Below are 19,741 nucleotides of genomic sequence, written 5' to 3'. Positions count from 1 at the left end.
GAAAGCGAAAAACTAAAACCGGTCCTTTTCTTCTTCTCTTCTTCTTGTCGGCCCTTGAGAGAGTTATATTCTTTGTTTCTAGAGGGTAGTCCATTTCTAGTGCAAAGTCGGTCTTTGTTAACCATTGAATCTGTGAGGAAGGCATGCTTTGTTGCCTTTACGCACCATTGGAAGGGCGAAATCTTTCCTTAAGGATGACTAATCAGCGCCTTGGTTATTCCCGATTCCGTCCTTGTTTCTTTATTGCTACTGTTCCTTCTGTTCTACTTTAGTTGCTGTGTTCATACAACTATTCTAACATGATGGTGTCCAGTTTCCCACTGGTCAAGCCTTGGTTGGGCCCAAATGTCTTGGGATCAATCCCACCTTCACCTGGGAAGGGGTAGAGGGGAGGGGCTTAAGGGTCGAGGTAAAAATTGATTCCTTAGTTACTCACTTAAATTGATATCACCTGTTGAGTAATCATAGCCTAAGCATAGTCATATGGGCAGGCACTCATTCTTTTCAAATTTGAAACTGATAGAGGTTGATAGGATATATTATGCATGTAATGTCCACACTTAGATATGGTTTGTTCACTGTAGAACATGAAAACAATTTCCGATACTTTTAGAAGATTTGAATTAGAATAGACAATGTTACTGTACCATCCAATCTTTTGGGTGAAGATGTCATTCTTTATCCGTTTCATCTGTAGATGTAATAATAGGTGAAGAAGTCATTTTAGGTCAAACTGCATTCTTATTGTGGTAACATCTTGAAGAGTTTATCCTTATGTTTGTATTTAGTATGCTCGTAATCCTATCGATGTAAATTCTTATAGCTCTACTTCAACTGGGTCTTCGATGATATTGAATTAGTGACCCGAGTTTCACATTTCTTTCTTTGATCTTCATGGGGTCCAGCATTTGAAAAGAGTGACGGTTGCGCAAGTGCTCTGTTTGAAGTTTGAACTATGGGTAAACAATGACAGGTGATTGCTACAAGTCTTGTACTACAGATGAAAAACCACTCAGCCATCTCTCCAAAAGACAGAACAAAATTAAAATGAGGATAAAAAGGTATAGATGTTGGTTGTTTGCTTAAAAGAATTGTGGAAAATAGTGGGTGTTAGGCGGCGGTAAGTGGTAACTATCAGATGAAAGAATTCTTGCTGTCACAAGTAAATTTAAAGAAAACGTTGCCTATTTGGTTGAGAAGGGTGGTAAGGTCCGATTCTGGGAAGATGCTTGGTGCTCTTGATAAATCCTTCAAGGACAGGAGCAACTCTTTGGAAATGCCAGCGCCAACAATGGCTTGGTGGTGGATCAGGTATGGATAACAATCATTGCTTTACATATTATTTAAGCTATAAATCCTTCAGATTGTTTATGCTGAAAAAACTTTGTTGCTTTACATGCTATTCAGTTGTTTACATATGCATAATCCAAGATATAGTTCATTCAACTTGTTTGCAATTCTTTCCAGATTTTTCAATAGTTTGGTTATTTTCTCATTCAATATTTTACGCTATATTATTCATTATTCTAAATTGTCTGAAATCCTTGCCAGATAGATTTTTCGCTAATTCTTGCAAATGTTAGGGTTAGTATTACTCAATGGATTACTTTCATGGTCGCATATGAAATTGAAAAGTTCTTCATTATCGAGTCTCGTGTACTACGAAAAACTATATTGCAGACCAACGGGTTATGATAACTAGAAACTTTAAAACAGGTTCTGTACCGTGTTCTTCATTTTCAGTTGTTAACATATTAAGACTGTTGTTAGTCCATTCCGTGTCAGAGCCATAACAGTCTGTATCTTGGTATGACAGATGACACGGGTGAATTAAATGGAAATTCATGGTATGAAATTAGCACTAGGTGATGCATTGGACTTCAAGTACACTTATTTATTCTTGGTTATTCTGTTGAGATTATAAATTTCTTATATATTAGATTGACTTTGACCTGAATGACAATATTAATTACGTCAAAACTGTTATATTTAGGCGTGTAGGTTGTTACACAGCTCTTTTCTTGTTCTCATATGTGGTAAACTGTAGCATATTTGAATATTTTCTACTATTTGTTTTTGTTATTATTTTCTTTTTTCTTTTACTTTCAGAAACTTTTTTTCTTTTAGTACAAATATGTTGACATTGTTTTAACTTGAACTCTATTATCCTGTCTTACTCCTTTGTTCAATGTGGTCATTATACTAACATTGGTCTTGCCGTTGACGTTGTTTTGATCTTGCCATATATACACAAATCCCAAACAGGCACATCTCCTAATTGGAGTGTGTTAGGGCATCTCCAATGGAGAGTGTATATATACACCTCCACATAAGTGCCACATAGGTGCCATTAGGATTTTATGGCCCCTCTTACACATTAATAGTTTCCACCTCCAAAATGGTTTCCAACGCAACAAAGTTTAAGAGTTTGTAAAATTAAAAAACTGAGAAAAACCGACGGTCAAAGTCCGTCGTAAGGGGTTTAACAAAAAAAAACAAACCGCACGTCACTTTGAGTTACGTCCGAAGTTTATTAAAACTGGGCCAACCAATAAATGACGGTCTTTACCCGTCGCAAACGTTACAATTCTAAAAATAAAATAAAACAGACGATGCGTTTAAGTGGCGTCCGAATTTCTTTTGATTGGGGCGTTCTTGAAATGACGTCCGGAAATGTTTATTAACTAATAGCGGATGGGGAATTCCCACCCCCTATTAGCTATTAGCTTATCACCTGGGATTTACACCCCCCATTGGAAACATGTTTTTGACATTTAGAGTGTAAATTTTACACTTTAAACAATTTACACCCTCCATTGGAGATGCCCTTATGTGGCAATACAATGCTCTAAAGGTGGGTAATAGCGCTGGTATTCGAGTCGAACGAGCTGAGCTTCAATAAATGAAGATGTCATTCTAGGTCAAATACATTCAAAAAGTGGTAAATGATGCGTTCTAAATACTTCCAATAGGTGACGCTGTCATTGAAGGGTTTATCTTAATGTTTGTATTTAGTATGCTCGTGATTTATCGAATTAATTGTCTTATAGCTGTACGAGTATCTTGACTTTGACTGGGTCATTACTGATTCTGAATTAGTGACCTGAGTTCCACAGTTTTTTCTTTAATTTTCATGGGGTTCAGCAGTTGAACGTGTGACACTTGTGCAAGTGCTCCCGTTGAACTACATTCACTGTCTGGGCTTGGGAACTGCTCCTCGTGCTTGAAGTAGCCACTGAAATTGCTTTTATCTGGCTACATGGCTGGAACCTTCCACTTGAATGGGGCAAGCTGGATGACAGGTGGTTGCTACAAGCCTTCTACTACAGAATAAATATCAGAATTAAAACCAGGATAAAAGGTATAGATGTTGGTGGTCGCTTAAAAGAATTGTGGTAAACAGTGGCTGTTAGGCAGGTAATGTTGGAATCTCTTGTGTATTTCTAAATACTAGTGTGTGTGCAAAGTGGAGGAGATGAACAAATGGTGTTCTCTCCACTTTAGTGCATAGTAGATAGTCCCACATTGGTTATCCACATCGGGTAGGGTTTGGGCCTGGGCTTGGGCTTACTGTTGTGGGTAGTAGTTTGACCAATAGTCTAAACTTGTTTTGCCTTTTTCTTGAAGGCCAAGTTTCAAAGTGTTTATTAGGAGTTGGTCTCTCTTCCTCCTAACCTCTATAAATGGAATTTGTGAGTCCATAGAGAATAGACTTGATCGAAACTCAGCTTCGGAGAAAAGTAAAAACTCAAACCGGTCCTTTTTTTCTTTTCTTCTTCTTGTCAACCGCCAGGAGAGTTATATTATCATTACAGAGGGTAGTACGTTCTAGTGCAAAAGTCAGCTGTTAACCATTGAATCTCGTGGAGAAAGGCGCCATTGTTGCCTTTTCTCGCACCATTGGAAGGGGCGAAATCTTTCCTTGGGACGACTAATCCGCCTTGGTTATTCTCAGTTACTGCTGTCCTTGTTTCTTCATTGCTACTGCTTCTTATGTTCTACTTTAGTTGCTATGTTCATACAACTATTCTAACAGGTAAGTGGTAACCAACTGTAGTGTTTTTTTGGTGAAGTGCTAACTGAAATATTGCATGCGCAATTCAACATAAGATTTGATGCTCTTGATGAAGTACATATGACAAGCAGTTCTGTGGGTGCATGAGGTAGTATTCCACCATTCGTGAGGTAATATTCCACCAGAAGCAGAAAGAATTCAAGTTAAGATAACAGTGATGAGTGATGGCACAGTTTATGGCCTTATGGGAAGTCAGAGGATGGATGGAGCTGCTTTGAATTAAGAATCACAATACTGTTACTGGGTCTTTGTGTTCAAGGCATATGGGTGTGGTAAGGGCAAGTCGCTTAGACGCAATTGCTTTGCGATGTGAAAGTTGTTACCTCTTGCTTCTATTATTGATTATTTGTTGTGTGTTTTTCAGGCTGTATCTTGTTCGTGGCTAGGACACACGTTTCTTCATTCTTTTTTGTTTATCACATGAACGTACATGAGTATAGTGGCTGTAACTGGCGGGCTTTGTTATAATGTAAAGGGTAGAGCCACTCACGCTCACCTTCCCCCTCTCTCAGATATTAACTATGAAGAGACATATTTATTTTGGTCTGCTATTTGACGTGAATGTGTGAATCAGGGATTCAGAGTACCCAGGTACACTTTAAAAAGATCGAGCAGTGAAAAGTGTTGATCGAGCTACGTTCACAGTCTGGGACATGGAAACAATCTCTGACGGGTCCTTGTGTTTTGTCGGTGAAATTGCTTCTCTCTGGCTTAGTGGCTTCGGGGCTGGAATCTTCCACTTAAGGAGCAAGCTTAATGATAGGTGGTTTAACAACTGGTTGCTGAATGATTGGTTATAAACCGTTTGTATGAAGGTGGGTAAGTGGTAACCCACAAAAAGGTTGCATGTGCAACAACAAGACACTTGAAAGTGCTTGAGGTAATTAACAGACCACCTGAAATTAAATAAGTTAAAGATAACACGGATGGCAGTATAGCTAGTAAATTTGTGGACGGCAAAAATTCGATATGGCAATTATTCGATACGGTAATTATTTGCCTAAGATTCGAAATTTTCAATAATAATATTTTTAAATATTCGGTCCAATAAAACGTTAATGGTAGAAATACGATATACGTGTTTTAAACGGGTATAATACGAAAGCATTCTTTTAAAATTCGGCTATATATTTTACACTAGCTTTTGAACCCGTTCTACGAACGGGTGTCGTTATATTAAATTATTTAAAAAAATATTAGTAACTATGCAGAGCTATGAGATAGGGAAATTATATTAATCACTCATTTAAGTTTCTTGCACTACTCTCTATAAAAAGAAAGCAACAAACCTTGATAAAACTCATCAATTTATTTTTGTTGTTAGGTTTAATAATAGAAATTTGATTGAAATTTTGAGAGAATGCCCAACGTGGCGAAGATGATATTGAAGCTACTTGAATAGCAAGACATTTCCAATTATAATAAAAAAATTATAATAAACACTACTTAAAATGCAAAACTATACTTGTCGAGACATTATATTCTTCCTATATATAATATAACTATGTTTCAGGTTTAGTTCAATGCATTTGCATTAAGTTTTCAATTTTACGTTAATTATTATTTGAGGTTAGTTCAATGTAGTTGCATCTAGTTTCCGATTTTCCATCAATTATTCTTTAAGGTTAATTCAATGTAGTTGTATCAAGTTTATGATTTCCCTTTAATTATTCATTAATGTTAATTCAATGCAGTTGCATATAGTTTTTAATGTTTCGTTAAGTACTCTTTGAGATTAGCTCATTGCATTTGCATCCAGGTTCCAATTTTCCGTTAATTACTCTTTGACGTTAGTTCAATACGTCTGCATCCAGTTTCTGATTTTCCGTTAATTATTTTTCAAGGTTAGTTCGCATCTAGCTTCCAATTTTCGGTTATTTATGCTTTGAGGGTAGTTCAATGCAGTTACATCTGGTTTCCGATTTCTAGTTAACTATTCTTTGAGGTTATTTCAATGCATTTAAATCCAGTTTCCGATTTTATGTTAAATATTCATCAAGGATATTGCATCCAATTTTTGATTTCAATGCAGTTGTATCCAGTTTCTGATTTTCCGTTAATTATAGTTTGAGGTTAGTTCAGTGTAGTTACATCTAATTTCTAATTTTCTGTTAGTTGTTCTTTGAAGTTAGTTCAATGCATTTGTAGCAAGATTTTGATTTCCTGTTAATTATTTTTTAAGGTTTGTTTAATGCATTTGTATCAAATTTATGATTTCTCATTAATTATTCATTGAGGTTAGTTCAGTGCAGTTGTATCCATTTTTTGATGTTTTGTTAATTAGTCTTTAGATTAGTTTATTGCATTTGCATCCAGTTTCCGATTTATCATTAATAACAGTTTGAGGTTAGTTCAATACATCTGTATCTAGTTTATGATTTCTAATTATTTATGCTTTGAGGTTAGTTCAATGCAATTTCATCCGGTTTCTGATTTCTTGTTAACTATTATTTGAAGTTATTTCAATACATTTGCATCTAGTTTATGATTTCCCGCTAATTATTCTATGAGGTTAGTTCAATAAAGTTGCATTCGGTTTTTTATTTCCTGTTAATTATATTTTGAGGTTAGTTCAATGCATTTGCATCCAGTTTCCGATTCTCTGTTAATTATTATTTGAGGTTTGTTTGATGCATTTTTGCATACCGTTTTCGATTTCCCGTTAAATATTTTTCAAGGATTTGCATCCAATTTCTAATTTCCAGTTAGTTATTCTCTGACGTTAGTTTAATGCAGTTGCAGCAATTTCCGATTTATAGTTAATTACTTTTTGAGTTTAGTTTATCGTATATGCATAAAGTTTCTGATTTCATGTTAATTACTCTTTGAGCTCAGTTAAATGTATTTGAATCAAGTTTTCGATTTCCTTTTAATTATCCAATGTGGTTTGTAATACCAACTTTCTACTAATCCATCTGTAGTGTCCTTAATTGCAAACATGACATAAAAACAAATTATGTTTGATTTACTATATGGGATCATCAAAGATTATCCAGTTTCCGATTTTCTGTTAATTATTATTTAAATTATACCTGACTCACTATGTGGGATCTTCAAAGATTATCTATGAACGGGTTCTATCATATTAATTATTCTAAAAAATATATGCAACTATATATGCAGAACTATTATATATAAATATTGTATTGATCACTCATCTAAATTTCTTATAACATGAAAACCCCACGTACATACTCTCTATTGAAAAAATATAACTCACCATTGATAAAACCCTTCAACTTCATTTTGTTATTTAATAATAGAAGTTTGATTGAAGTTATGTGAGATTATCTAATAAGAATAAGTTCATATTGAAACTACTTAAATAGCAAGGTGTTCCCAATCATAAGAAAAAAGATAAGATAAACACCGTTTTAAATACAACACTATACTTATCGAGACATTCTCACAACATATGACACAACTATATTTTGAGATTAGTTCAATGCATTTGCATCAAGTTTCTGATTTTATGTTATTTATTTTTTGAGGTAAGTTCAATGCAGTTGCATTTAGTTTTCAATTTATTGTTTATTATTCTTTGCAGTTAGTTCAATGCACTTGCATCTAATTTCCAATTCCCTGTTAATTGTTCTTCGAGATCAGCTCAATGCATTTGCATATAGTTTCCGATTTCCCGTTAATCATTTTTTGAGATTAGTTTAATACATTTGCATCCAGTTTTCGATTTCTCATTTATTATTCGATGAGGTTGTATTTGCATTTAGTTTCTGATTTCCTATTAATTATTGTTTGAGGTTAGTTCAATGAATTTCATCTAGTTTCTGATTTTCCGTTAATTATTTGTTGAGGTTAGTTCAATGCTTTGCATCCAATTTATTTTTTGGAATTAGTTCAGTGTAGTTGCATCCATTTTCCGATTTTATGTTAATTATTTTTTAAGATTAATTTCACGCATTTGCATTTTGTTTCCAATTTATAGTTAATTTTTTTTTAGGTTAGTTCAATATAGTTGCAGTTTCCGATTTTATTTTAATTTAATATTTGAGGGTTAGTTCAATGCATTTGCATCCAGTTTCCGATTTCCCGACAATTATTTTTTTATGTTATAGTTTAATGTATTTGCATCCAAGTTTTGATTTTCCGTTAATTATTCTTTGAGGTTAGTTTAATGCAATTGTATTCATATTCTGATTGTTCATTAATTACTTTTTAATAATAGTTTAATGCTTGCATGTGCATCCAATTTTCGATTTTCCGTTAAATATTATTTGAGATTAGTTCGATGCATTTACATCTAGTTTTCTATTTCCCGTTAATTGTTTTTTGACGTTAGTTTCATACAGTATTATATATATTTTATAATATTTGTCATTATTGGTTTGCCGTTATTTTTTTTTTCATTTTCTATTATATATTTTGTGATGTTATTTTTTGTATAATTTAATTTTCCACATGTAATTTGTTTTGGTTTGGTATATAATTTATTTAAGTTCAACGTCCACTTTAACTAAATAAATAGTTATATAATTTATTTAAGTCAACTTCCATTTTAATTGAATCTTGTTATTCCGCTACAATTGGAAATTATAAAATTCATAAATTAATTGTAATATGTCGTAATTATTGTGGTCGGAATTGTAGTTTTTGAAATCCTTAACTTTGATTAAATGTCTAAATCCCACAGTGGATGACATATCAAATTGATCCAACTTTATTTGTTAGGTCCATATATATAGTGCATACAATACAATTTTATTTGTTTTGGGTGTACACCCGTACTGTTACTTATTTTATGATTAGTTTATTTTTTTTTCCTCAATCACATGTGTGGTTAACAAATGCATAAAGTAAATGTTCAAGCAACTCAATTTATTTTTTCCTTTGTTTTTTCATAGTTTCATTGTCATTTTCTAGAAAGAAACTTTGCTATGTTGAACTTCACCTGAGATTAGTGTGGAAACTATTATTTGTCACGTAAGAGTTTTAGGAAAATCATTTTTGGTTGAAACTATTGTTTTTAGCAATTTTGTTTTTTGTATTTTTTTTCCCCGTAATTAGCTATATTGTTTAGGAAAAATTGGAGACTTTGTGAAACTCTAGATGAGATTGGTTATTTATTTATATCATATTTTTTCGTAATTAGTAAATAGTAATAGAGTTTGGAAAAAACTGGAGTCTCTGTGAGTATTCCAAAAAATAGATTGGTGAGGGGTATAGCTATAATATATATCTAAGGATTAGGATTTTTTTTATTTTATTTTATTTTTATTTTTATTTTATTTTTATTTTTTATTTTTTTGTAATTAGTATTAGAGTTTACAAAAAATTTGAGACTTTGTGATGCCTTGAAAAATAGAGCTAAGAGGGTATAGCTATAATATATATTTAAGGATTTAAAATTTTGATATATAAGTACATAACGTTTTTATTTTTATTTTTACAATTTTACTCATGAAAAAATAATACAAATGTCAAATTTTTGATTCTACTTACTATTACTAACACATTTATAATATGACAATTATAAGTCCGGCCCAACCAATTCGCAAATTAAACCGCATCATTTAAAAATTTGCCAACTTACTCGTTTTATTCGCCAAACGAATTAAACGGTGAATTACTAGCTATGGATGGCACTGCTATGGGAAGCCAGGAGATTTAAATGATGCCCTCTAGGCTCAAGGGTGGTACGAAGCTAAGTCAAGGTTGCTCTTCCCCCATTCCAATCCATCAAATTCATGCATGAAATAAGTACCGATATCAGTGTAGCCTAAATGGTGTCCGAAATTAGGATCTTGAGTTAACTTGGACAATCTATGGTCCAAAAAGATATGGGCCGCAGTAAATTACCGCCAAGTAAAACTCGTATATATAACACTTGAACTACACTATTCACTCCCCGATGGAGTTTCCAGCCATTTCCAAATCTCACTTACTAAATTTTGACCCCAACCCTAAACCACTCCCTCTAACTTTCCATTCACAAACAAATTTCCGTTTCAAATCCACTGATCATGTCATTAAAAATAGATTCTACATTTTCTCTGAATCAAAAAACGAGTACACTACTACCAATATCTCATCATTGTTTAAAAACAAGAAAACTTGGATTCACTTCGTTGGTGTTGGTGGTTGTGGAATGTCGGCATTAGCAATGCTGGCTCTGAAACAAGTAAGTTAAACTGTTAAACCCTGGTTTTGCAATTCATAAACTCGCAATGTAGTTTGATTTTGGATTTTTTTTAGGGGTTTGAAGTTAGTGGTTCGGATATTGTGTGGAATGAGTATATGGATCGATTGCGTGAAGCTGGTGCGAGGTTGTTTGTGGGACATTCGGTGTTGAATATTGAGAGGAAGGGTTTTGGTTCTTGTTTACCTGATAAAGTGGTTGTGTCTAGTGCGATTGGATCGGATAATGTGGAGGTTTTGCATGCTAAAGCCATGGGAGTACACGTGTAAGTATTTGATTGATTAATAGACCTAATGCTTTGCTAAATTGTTGACTGTGATAACTGATAAGTGATGACTAATGTCATCTTTGGAAAGGTAGAAGAAGACTGGGTTTTGTGAGTTGAAAACGAAAAAGGCGGGAAGGGATTTAATATGAAAAGAGAAAGTTATGAAAGGGAAACTCCCACCTTGTAAATGTCAAAAAAGTGTCAACTACTTTGAGGTGGCCAACCCTGCATCCGCACGTCCGTGCTCCCTTCAGATGCATACCGCATATCTCAATTCAAAATGCGTGTAGGTGTAAATCCTGAGGTGACACGGGCGTGTGATGAGGGGCTCTATCACTTTTATTTTGTTTGTGTTTCTGAGAAGAATTGGAAAAACCACACCTAAGATAATACTAATATTGAATCTTCTTATTTGTAGTGTCTTACCCATATATGGATTTCGAAACACAAACAGTGTACACTTGTAGGGAGGAGGGGTAGGCGACATCACCAGTTTAAAAAAGCAGTTGAATCTATTCTTAAGTTATTTTCTTGGTGATGTAAATTTTCTTTTTCAGGTACAAAATATCTATTTTATCGTTTTAATCTTTTTCTTTACACAGATTAAAAAGAGGAAATTGGTTGGGAATGATTACAGAGCACCACAACCTTGTTGCTGTTAGTGGAACTCATGGTAATTGTATTTTGATCTGTCTCCAATTGGATGTCTTCCCTTTTATCAAATTTTTATCTGCAAAGCAAAAGCATTGGGGTGAGAATATCTATATCAAGAATGCCAAACATCTATGTATGTGAAAATCACGTGATAGTAATTAGATTAAATATAAAACAGATTTTGCTCATCGTAGTTTACTCTTATTTGTTGATTCAAGTGAACAGATCCCTCCTGTTCATTCTTAGCTTTTAATTCAGAAGTCGAAGTTGCTTTTTTAGAGAGTTATGTGACTGACACATGCCAGTCAAATGGTGAACAAGTTATAGGGTTTCACATTCGGTAGGATCTTGTCAGATGCAACTTCCTGACACTAACGATTCTGTCCTCTGTTGTGTTCAAGAAACAAATACAATGGAAGTCATGCAAACTCTGCATTATTTTTTAGTTTACTGGTTGCATTAGGACTGTAATGATTCTATTTTTTTGTCTGACGGTTGCAGGAAAAACAACAACGGCTAGTATGCTTGCATATGTATTAAGTGCGATGGGGGTTGATCTTACTGCTGTAGTTGGGGCACAAGTGCCGCAGGTAATTTATCTCTTCACCCTTTGCAACAGTTTAATTTATATACCTCATCTTTTAATTTAGTAGGACACTTCATTTGTATGAGCACATAAATTTTTGTATTTCATAGAGAACCATTTATAAAGAGGGGTTCAGCTTAAAGTTAAATGTGACAGAAAAAATGCATCTCATAAACATTCACATAATATCATATGATAAAAACTAAAACAATCTGAATGCTCTATTTACAATCTCACAACCAATTTCATTCAGAGAAATTTTGGTAGAAGTTGTACAACAAGGATGAATCCCAAGGCTCAGAAAGAAAGTAATGGATGGTGGACTGAGTGTTTGCCTGTTATTTCCCATTTCTTCACAGCCATGTTATAAAGATTTTCTTAATGATGTCTGGAGCTCATACCTCAGATGATTTGCTAATTCTGTTGTAAGGTTGCACATTCAAACCGCTCTCACCTATCAAAAGAAAATACATTTTGCCCATTTTGAAGTTTATTGCTCAAGCAACGTCTTTCCAATTAATGAACTGTTTTCTCTCTTCCCTCCCCCCGCCTCCCTTTTAATGCAACATTCCTACGTCTGTGTTATGTTTAGTAAGTTGAGAAGAATTAATTTGTCACATCCCCCCTTTATTGCAACACGCCTATGTCTGTTAAATTTAGTATAGTTGAGAAAACATAATTCAGTATGGTATATATGACATGGAATGTATAGCACATTTTAGAAGTTTCCGGATTCTTTTATTCTTTGCAGTTTCCAGGTGGAAATATTCTTTGCTGCCGGAGTCCCAATTTCATTTTGGAGGTACTCTCTCTCCTTTTCTATGTGCATGTGTGGATATGGGGGACTGTAGAATAACCTTGAGCAACGTTTTGCCATCTACATAATATGAAGAAATATCTATTTTACATTTTTACGCAACTCTTCTGCTTTTCTTATTACTGTACTTCTTTTTACTTTCTTACTTGGTTTCAAAAGCTTTTAAGTTATAAGATTTTGTAGCTATAGGTGAGGTTATTGAAGAAAGTTTTCATCTGCTTTGCAAGTACATACACTGTGGTTTATCCTCCCCTCCCCCTCAACCCAATGACGATTTTTTTTTCCTTGTTTGCTAAGAGATCGTGAGTCTAGTGTGCTGATCCTCTGAAACAAGAACAATATTCTTTTCTTCCAATGATCATTGTTTCTTATTAGATTTTCACTGCCGGAAAACCGACCGTGTATTAAATTGCACCATTTCGTAATTTCTTGACAAGGCTGATGAATATGATGGTTGTTTCCTCCAACTATCACCATATATTGCTGTTGTGACAAATGTGGAATGGGAGCATGCTGATATCTTCCAAGATGAGGTCTGGTATTGGCTGAAATCTTTTTGCATGGGAACCAAAGTTCAATTTCAGGGACGTTTATCTATTTTCTAGACTCAATTGACTATTTTTTTTTGTCAAATAGGAGGCAGTCAAGAATTCATTTAAGAGGTTTCTAAAGCAGATCAAGGTTGGTGGACATCTCATATTATGTAGAGATAGGTACATAACTCGATATTTTCATTTTTTTTCCTATTATTATTATAATTAGACAATATGTGGAATTTTTTGGACATAAGAAGCAAAATTTCCAGCGAAAAATATTATTCATAATAAAAAACTTCCAACATACACCATCTTCACAACAGGGAAGAAAAAATGACCTGTTAGAAGGATTCAATTCTTTCTTGGTTAACTTGCAACTTTTTAGTTGCTTGAAGGCCTTACATGAAAATTTAATTGTCAATGAGCTAAAGCTACCACTAAAGCTTCAAAAGTGGTCTTACATCTATATCAGCAATCGTATTTTGTCTACTTGAGCTTATAAACATTTGGCGGTTTTAATTCCGGCCTCAAAGATCGTAAATTTAGTTTGACAAAAAGCTTCTAAGACTTATGACGAGGCAGAAAAATTGAACAGTGGTATTAGTTTATTAGAATCATTTGTAGCTTCTAATTAGGATGCAGTTGAAGAACTGCATTTAATTTTTAGAATAATTGATCTGTTTTTAGTCTCTAATATATAAAATCCTTTACAGTGAAGGTGCATATTCATTGGTGAGTGAGACATGTATTGGAACTGCACCAGTGCTCTCAAAGTGCAGTTCACAGCCATTGGATGCTGGTTACAGAGTGACCACTTATGGGACTTCAAGTTTGAATGAATGGTGTGCATCATCCATTTGTCCAAACTCACAAGGTGGTACTGACTATGTATTGGTAACTTCCTACCTAACCTATATGCTTCTATATGCAAATTGTACGTTTTTTATTCTAGGAAAGTAGGCAATCTTGCAAGCTTGAAATATATTGTATTTTTCTCTCTAAAAGAAGTTAATTATGGTCATATAATGGACAAGACACTTCCATTTTTGTTCCAGTTTGCTACTGGTTGCAAATATTTAGGGGTTAACTAGTATTACACCCCCTCTCTAAAAGAAGTTAATTATGGTCATGCAATGGACAAGACACTTCCATTTTTGTTCCCGTTTGCTACTGGTTGCAAATATGTAGGGGTTAACTAGTATTACACCCCTACTAGATGAGCCAATTAGGATTTCACCCCCACTAGATGGGAAATTAGGGTCTCTCCCCCCCCCACCCCCCCCAAGTACAAAAAAAAAAAAGTCAAATTGGGTTGACCGTGTGTTTTTTTTAGTGTATTTTTTTTGTTGGGGTGTAATACTAGTTAACCCAATATTTAGACCTATTTACATGCACTGGCCTTTCTCAGGATTGTTGTGGTGCACCTAGCCACCTACTATAGTTGATGCACCATGATGTGGTTTAATCTAGTCTTGTATATGTCGCAAGGCTTAGATGAAGACTTTTTTGAGTATTTGTTGGCAAGAAGTAAGCCTCGACAATCTTGTAGAATAATGCTTTGAAATATATACAAATTATTATGCATGGATAAAAATTATAAGGTCAATACTAAAGAAAAATACAAGTCATTTAGCAATTGGCTGTATTTCACCTTCATACGAGCATATACAAAAGAAAAGTAGAAGAACACATAGCTTTGAAAATATCTTTTTACTACTAAGGAAAATTTGAAACATTAAATCATCAATTCCTTAGACAAGAAGAACAACTTTTGAAGCTTGTTTTCATCTTGGTCTAAGAAATTTGTTGCAAATAACTGAGTCTAAAAACATAACTATTGCAAGTGACTGAGTCTAACCATTGATGCGCCCTTTACGCCTCAACCACAGAATGCACAAGCCTCAGCCCTTCTTTCAAGGTGTAAACCACGAGCAACGCCTTGAGGCATATGTCTGTTGCACATCGAGCCAAGCCTCTCACAAAATGGGTTTAATTAAGGGCGTTTTCAGCTTACTAAGATTGGTTGCAAAACTGTGACCATTCTACTGTGTTCCTTGTAATTTTACAATTTTCAATGTTCATTTGACATATAAAAGAAGGGTTAATTTGTCCAAACACCTCACTTTTGTCACCACTTTATAATAACCCCCCACATTTGTAAACATCACGATTTCCCCCCCGCTCCGTCTGACTTCCATCCATGTTCCGTTGGTATTTCACCTAATACCAAAAATACCCTTTGGTTTGATTGGTAGAGTTAAATGAAAACATTATTTTGGGGGGTTTAGACAAAATGTAATCCATTTTTGGGAGGGGTATTTTTGGTATTAGGTGAAATACCAACGGAACTTGGATGGAAGTCAGATGGAGTGGGGGGAAGTCGTGATGTTTACAAATGTGGGGGGGTTTATTATAAAGTGGTGACAAAAGTGGGGGGTTTGGACAAATTTCCTCATAAAAGAACAGTATTTAGCAAGAAGATCAGTACAACAGTTTCTGATTTCTCACAGTTTCTGATTTCTTTTCTCTTAAAGAAATCATATGGCATACTACTTATTTAAATCAAACCTTACAATTTGACTGTATCCTGACCATGTTGACCGCTTCATACACGCATACGTTCCCGCATCCTCGTCTGACGCGGACACAGCCTACCAACGACGCGGACGCAGCCTACCAACAGCTGCGTCCGTGGTTCATTGGTATACATCTCATTAACAAAATGTCCAATGATCTAAAGTCGGGAGTGATGCTTTTTGGCTCCTTAAGTTTCTAAGACTTTTTATCATTCTACAATTGTTGTTCTGTGAGAGTTGTCTAAGAAAGAGTGTTATTTTCACAAATCTACTCATGTTTAGTATATTTCTCCTCCGATATTATTCTCCTCAGGGATTGATTACTTCTACAAGTTTGTCTATTTGCTTCTTAAATCATAGGTACGTGGAAGTAAAAGTTTTATGGTTATAGTATTGATCTCTTGCAGTGTCACATGGGGTCTCCAGTGGCAGACATCAGCCTACAATTGACAGGAGTTCATAATGTTCTCAATTCGTTAGCAGTGAGTAGCAATTTCTCTTTCGTCAACTTCCCCGCCCCAACTTCTGTATGAAATATATATTTAGCTGCGCAGTTTCTAAACAGATCATATTTGTGGACTTCCTACTTAGTTTGTGTTTGATAGAAACTTTTTTATTTATTCCACCCCTTCAATGATAAAACATGTTACTGTAATATTGGTGTTCCCTTGTGCAGGTAATAGCAGCTGTCAGAGCACTGATTAATGATTATTGGCCAACTCAAAGATTAATTGACTGTATAAGGTTGCACTTACACAACTTTATTGGTGTTTCTAGACGATTTGAGATGATTGGTATTTTCAATAAATGTCATATCTATGACGATTATGCCCATCATCCAACGGAGGTTCGTGCAGTTATTCAAGCAGCTCGTCAAAGATTTCCGCTCAAGGCTTTGTGGGTCATCTTTCAACCTCATACTTTCAGGTATGATTCTGAAGAAGTTTAGAAAGGTATGCATGTGACTGCAATACACCATTTCAATACTTAACTAGCAGTACATTGTTTATCGAGGATGATAATTAATTTTTCAAATTGCCATATCTTGATTGCTTAAGCAGCCGTCTAGCAGCATTTCTCAAGGATTTTGCTACTGCATTGGGTGATGCAGATAGAGTTGTAATTACAAAGGTATATATTTGTAGACCCTTCTTTCAACTGTCTATAATAGGCCTACTGACGGTTAGTTTATAATGTCAGGTATATGATGCAAGAGAGACGGGCCTTTCAAATGTTAGTGGAAGAGATCTAGCAGTATCTGTTGTTGGCCCACTATCTGAATATATTCCTTCTGTGGTATGCCAAATTATATTTTCTATTTTCTTTATATCACCATAGAAAATATACCTTCTGTGGTAACAATTGGACATGCTTGGAAAAGTAGTATCTCAAATCAAATCTCTTTCCTTGATGAGTCCATATGTAGGCCGAAAGTAGTCCTGTCAAGCCTTCTGCATACTGTACCTGACTTGTGAACCCTCTCCTCCGAACCCAACTAATCTAGATTGGTCAAAATAGCCAGTCTTGGTATCATCTTCCAGCAGACAATGTACTCTTCATTTCTTTTCATTAGCAAGTCCAGGGTGTTACTTCATCTCGCATCATCGTCCGTTGCAGCTTGTTTTTTAGCACCCCTCCCGTCTTTAAATCTCTGACCGGTCTTTGTTTATTGAGTACTTTTTCCCGGCAAACTGCCTCATAACCTCTTATAGAAGTACAAACCCATCTGACAAATATTAATTATTATAATTATTGAAAACAAGTATTAAGAAGATATTATCTGCCGTTTCATGCAACATGCTAAATCGTCATCTCCTGCACATTGCTCAGGTAGACTTGGTGGATAAATTGTGTTTTGAGATATCAAGCAGTCCTGCACAAGAACTTCTGGTTTTAACACTCGGCGCAGGTATCTAAGTTATTTTATTTCAAATGATTTTTTTAGGTAGCAATCTAGTAGAAAGAAAGTATGGTCTTTAGGTTTTTGGCATATATTTGAGTAATGACTTTTTTAGAAAATACCGCAGGTGATATTACTGCTGTTGGCCCCAAACTACTTCAGAAGTTGCAGCAGATTCAGTGCTATTCCAACTAACATTGCAATGGTTAAATATAGGATAGAAGTTTCACTAATACTTCAACTGTTATCAGAAAGTAGAAACATTAGCAATTTTCGCTGTAAAGTTTCAGCAGTTTACATGCCTATTGTTGTCAGCATAGTAAATCACCTTGTAGCATCAGGAACAATGAAAACAGAGTTGGTTGAGCTTCAGAAATAACGTCAGGAACTCACTTGGTATCAACGTTCCGTTTGAAACCAACTTCCAAGACTTGACCATTCACGGAGTTTCCATGTATTTTAAGTGGTGTTTATGGCGGGCTAACTTAAAGCTCTTTATTTCATCAGGATGGGGGGTTCTCCCTCTGTCCAGCGTTTCTCTTTCTTTGCATAGAAGTTGCTGACATAACCCGCTATTCAAGTATAGTGGGGGTGCTTATATATTTGATTACCTAAGAAAACATATTATTGTTTTCTAGTTTATAATATTCCGATCAGAATTCCTCTGCTGTAAAATAAGCTGATCAAATCATCACATTTTGTGTTTTTGTTAAGTGACAACTATTATGTAGACTGGTTGCTGGCCGGATACTGTCATATGGAATCCCGTTTTCTTTGGGCCATTGTTTTGAACTTGGGTAGGCAAGTTTTACAATCCAAATTGATGCATAACTGCTTAAGAAGAAAGAGAATTCACACCATCAGAAAACCATCTGATATCTTTTTAAAGAGATTCAAAGATTGCTTCCTAGGCAACAGAGAACTTCTCACTGACTTTATAGAAACGTTTCAGAAACAAGGTCATTTAGAAGTTCTTCTAGAGATTTTGTTATTTATACAATGCAGGATGTGAACTTCTTGTGAAGAGAACAAATACTGGCATTTTTCCTTTTGGGCAAGTGTGTGCGTGTCTTGTTTCTCCTTCACATTAATGGAACAAAACTACTCTAGTAATGTTGAATTGTCAATGGAAATATGGCTAAAGAGGAAACAAACATTTGATGCTTTGATCCCAAATTGAAAGAATTGAGAAGGCTTAATAAGTTGAACAGCCAAGATGTATGTCGTAGAATCTAGTCCAAAAGTTGAACTACAGGATGTTATCAAAATTTATGTCGTAGAATTTAGTCCAAAATTGGAGCTACATAAACATGAGGAGAATGTTACCATGTTCAGTTGGACTAAGATATGACGGACTGAATTAAAAGGGGTTTTTTGGTTTTGGTCCTCCTAATAATAGTGTAATTAGGTTTTGGTCTGAAAATGTTTGTTTATTAGGTTTTAGTCCTTCTAACTGTGAGTTGACTGAATTAAAATGGGGGATGAAAATACAATGAGAACTAAATGAAACCCGGTATTCCATTGACGCTGCAGTAAACTAAACCCAATAGGGAGAGCTGGCGTGCGTATCAGTGAACAATCCTCACATATCAAAGGCAAAAGTTGATTAGTGAAGGAAACTCGGAACTTCTCTACAGCAAATTTTTGCACTTACATACAGAAAGCCAATAATGCTTAACCTGCAATTTTAGTGAACAGGGATAAGGAGGCAATGCAGTTGGAAAGAGGTTTCAATAAAGAGGAAGTGGTCACCATTCTCTATCAATAACTCATAAGAAATTCCAGAGGAAATCAAATGGTAAATTTCAAAAACTGTTGGATCACCATTCAAGTGGGATTTCTTGAATTGATTCTGAGTCTCTGAGAGGATGAAACTGTGTGAACCAGTCCGCAACTAATCCTTTACAATAGTCTCACATGCCATGGAGCTCAAAACCCTAAACCTCCTCCACATCAGGGATTTATTGATCTCAAGTTTAGCAATACCCAATTGTAGTTGATGATAACGCTCCATTATGATACACAATGATTTCAGTACAAAAAACAAAAAGAAAAACATTCAAGTGGGGAATAGAATGAGACTGAAAACTTCGCAATTAATCAGGCTTGAAATGGGATATGCCTGTATCTTCCTCCTAATATACAGAGTCTTACCACATCAAAATCTCTTCCAAT

The 19,741-nt window shown here is 34.9% G+C and overlaps 1 protein-coding gene and 1 long non-coding RNA gene across 5 annotated transcripts; both read left to right on the top strand.

Moving 5' to 3' along the window:
- Positions 1 to 306: 306 nt before the first annotated feature.
- Positions 307 to 4,838, top strand: LOC147513488 (uncharacterized). The gene is made up of 3 exons (XR_015215482.1): positions 307 to 1,311; positions 4,074 to 4,347; positions 4,440 to 4,838. It is a non-coding gene; the product is annotated as an uncharacterized LOC147513488 (long non-coding RNA).
- A 5,092-nt stretch (positions 4,839 to 9,930) lies between these two features.
- LOC147513487 (uncharacterized) lies at positions 9,931 to 18,227 on the top strand. 4 transcript variants are annotated; one of them, XM_086596548.1, is made up of 14 exons: positions 9,931 to 10,211; positions 10,286 to 10,494; positions 11,100 to 11,170; positions 11,653 to 11,741; positions 12,489 to 12,539; positions 12,992 to 13,087; positions 13,191 to 13,267; positions 13,804 to 13,984; positions 16,074 to 16,148; positions 16,343 to 16,593; positions 16,728 to 16,797; positions 16,867 to 16,962; positions 17,497 to 17,575; positions 17,694 to 18,227. In XM_086596548.1, the coding sequence occupies exons 1-14, from the start codon at positions 9,942 to 9,944 to the stop codon at positions 17,759 to 17,761; spliced, it is 1,683 nt and encodes a 560-aa protein (XP_086452674.1). In that variant the 5' UTR covers positions 9,931 to 9,941; the 3' UTR covers positions 17,762 to 18,227. The 4 variants fall into 4 exon arrangements, 3 of the variants coding, with proteins under 3 accessions (XP_086452674.1, XP_086452675.1, XP_086452676.1); XM_086596549.1 differs by having other exon boundaries at positions 10,073 to 10,211; positions 10,296 to 10,494; XM_086596550.1 differs by lacking the exon at positions 9,931 to 10,211 and adding an exon at positions 10,916 to 10,973 and having other exon boundaries at positions 10,310 to 10,494.
- The last annotated feature ends 1,514 nt before the right edge of the window (positions 18,228 to 19,741 follow it).

The sequence above is a fragment of the Coptis chinensis genome, chromosome 3, assembly GCF_015680905.1.
Source record: "Coptis chinensis isolate HL-2020 chromosome 3, ASM1568090v1, whole genome shotgun sequence".
NCBI lineage: Eukaryota > Viridiplantae > Streptophyta > Magnoliopsida > Ranunculales > Ranunculaceae > Coptis > Coptis chinensis.
The sequence above is the reverse complement of the archived record's forward strand: the minus strand, read 5'-3'. Positions and strand labels throughout refer to the sequence as shown.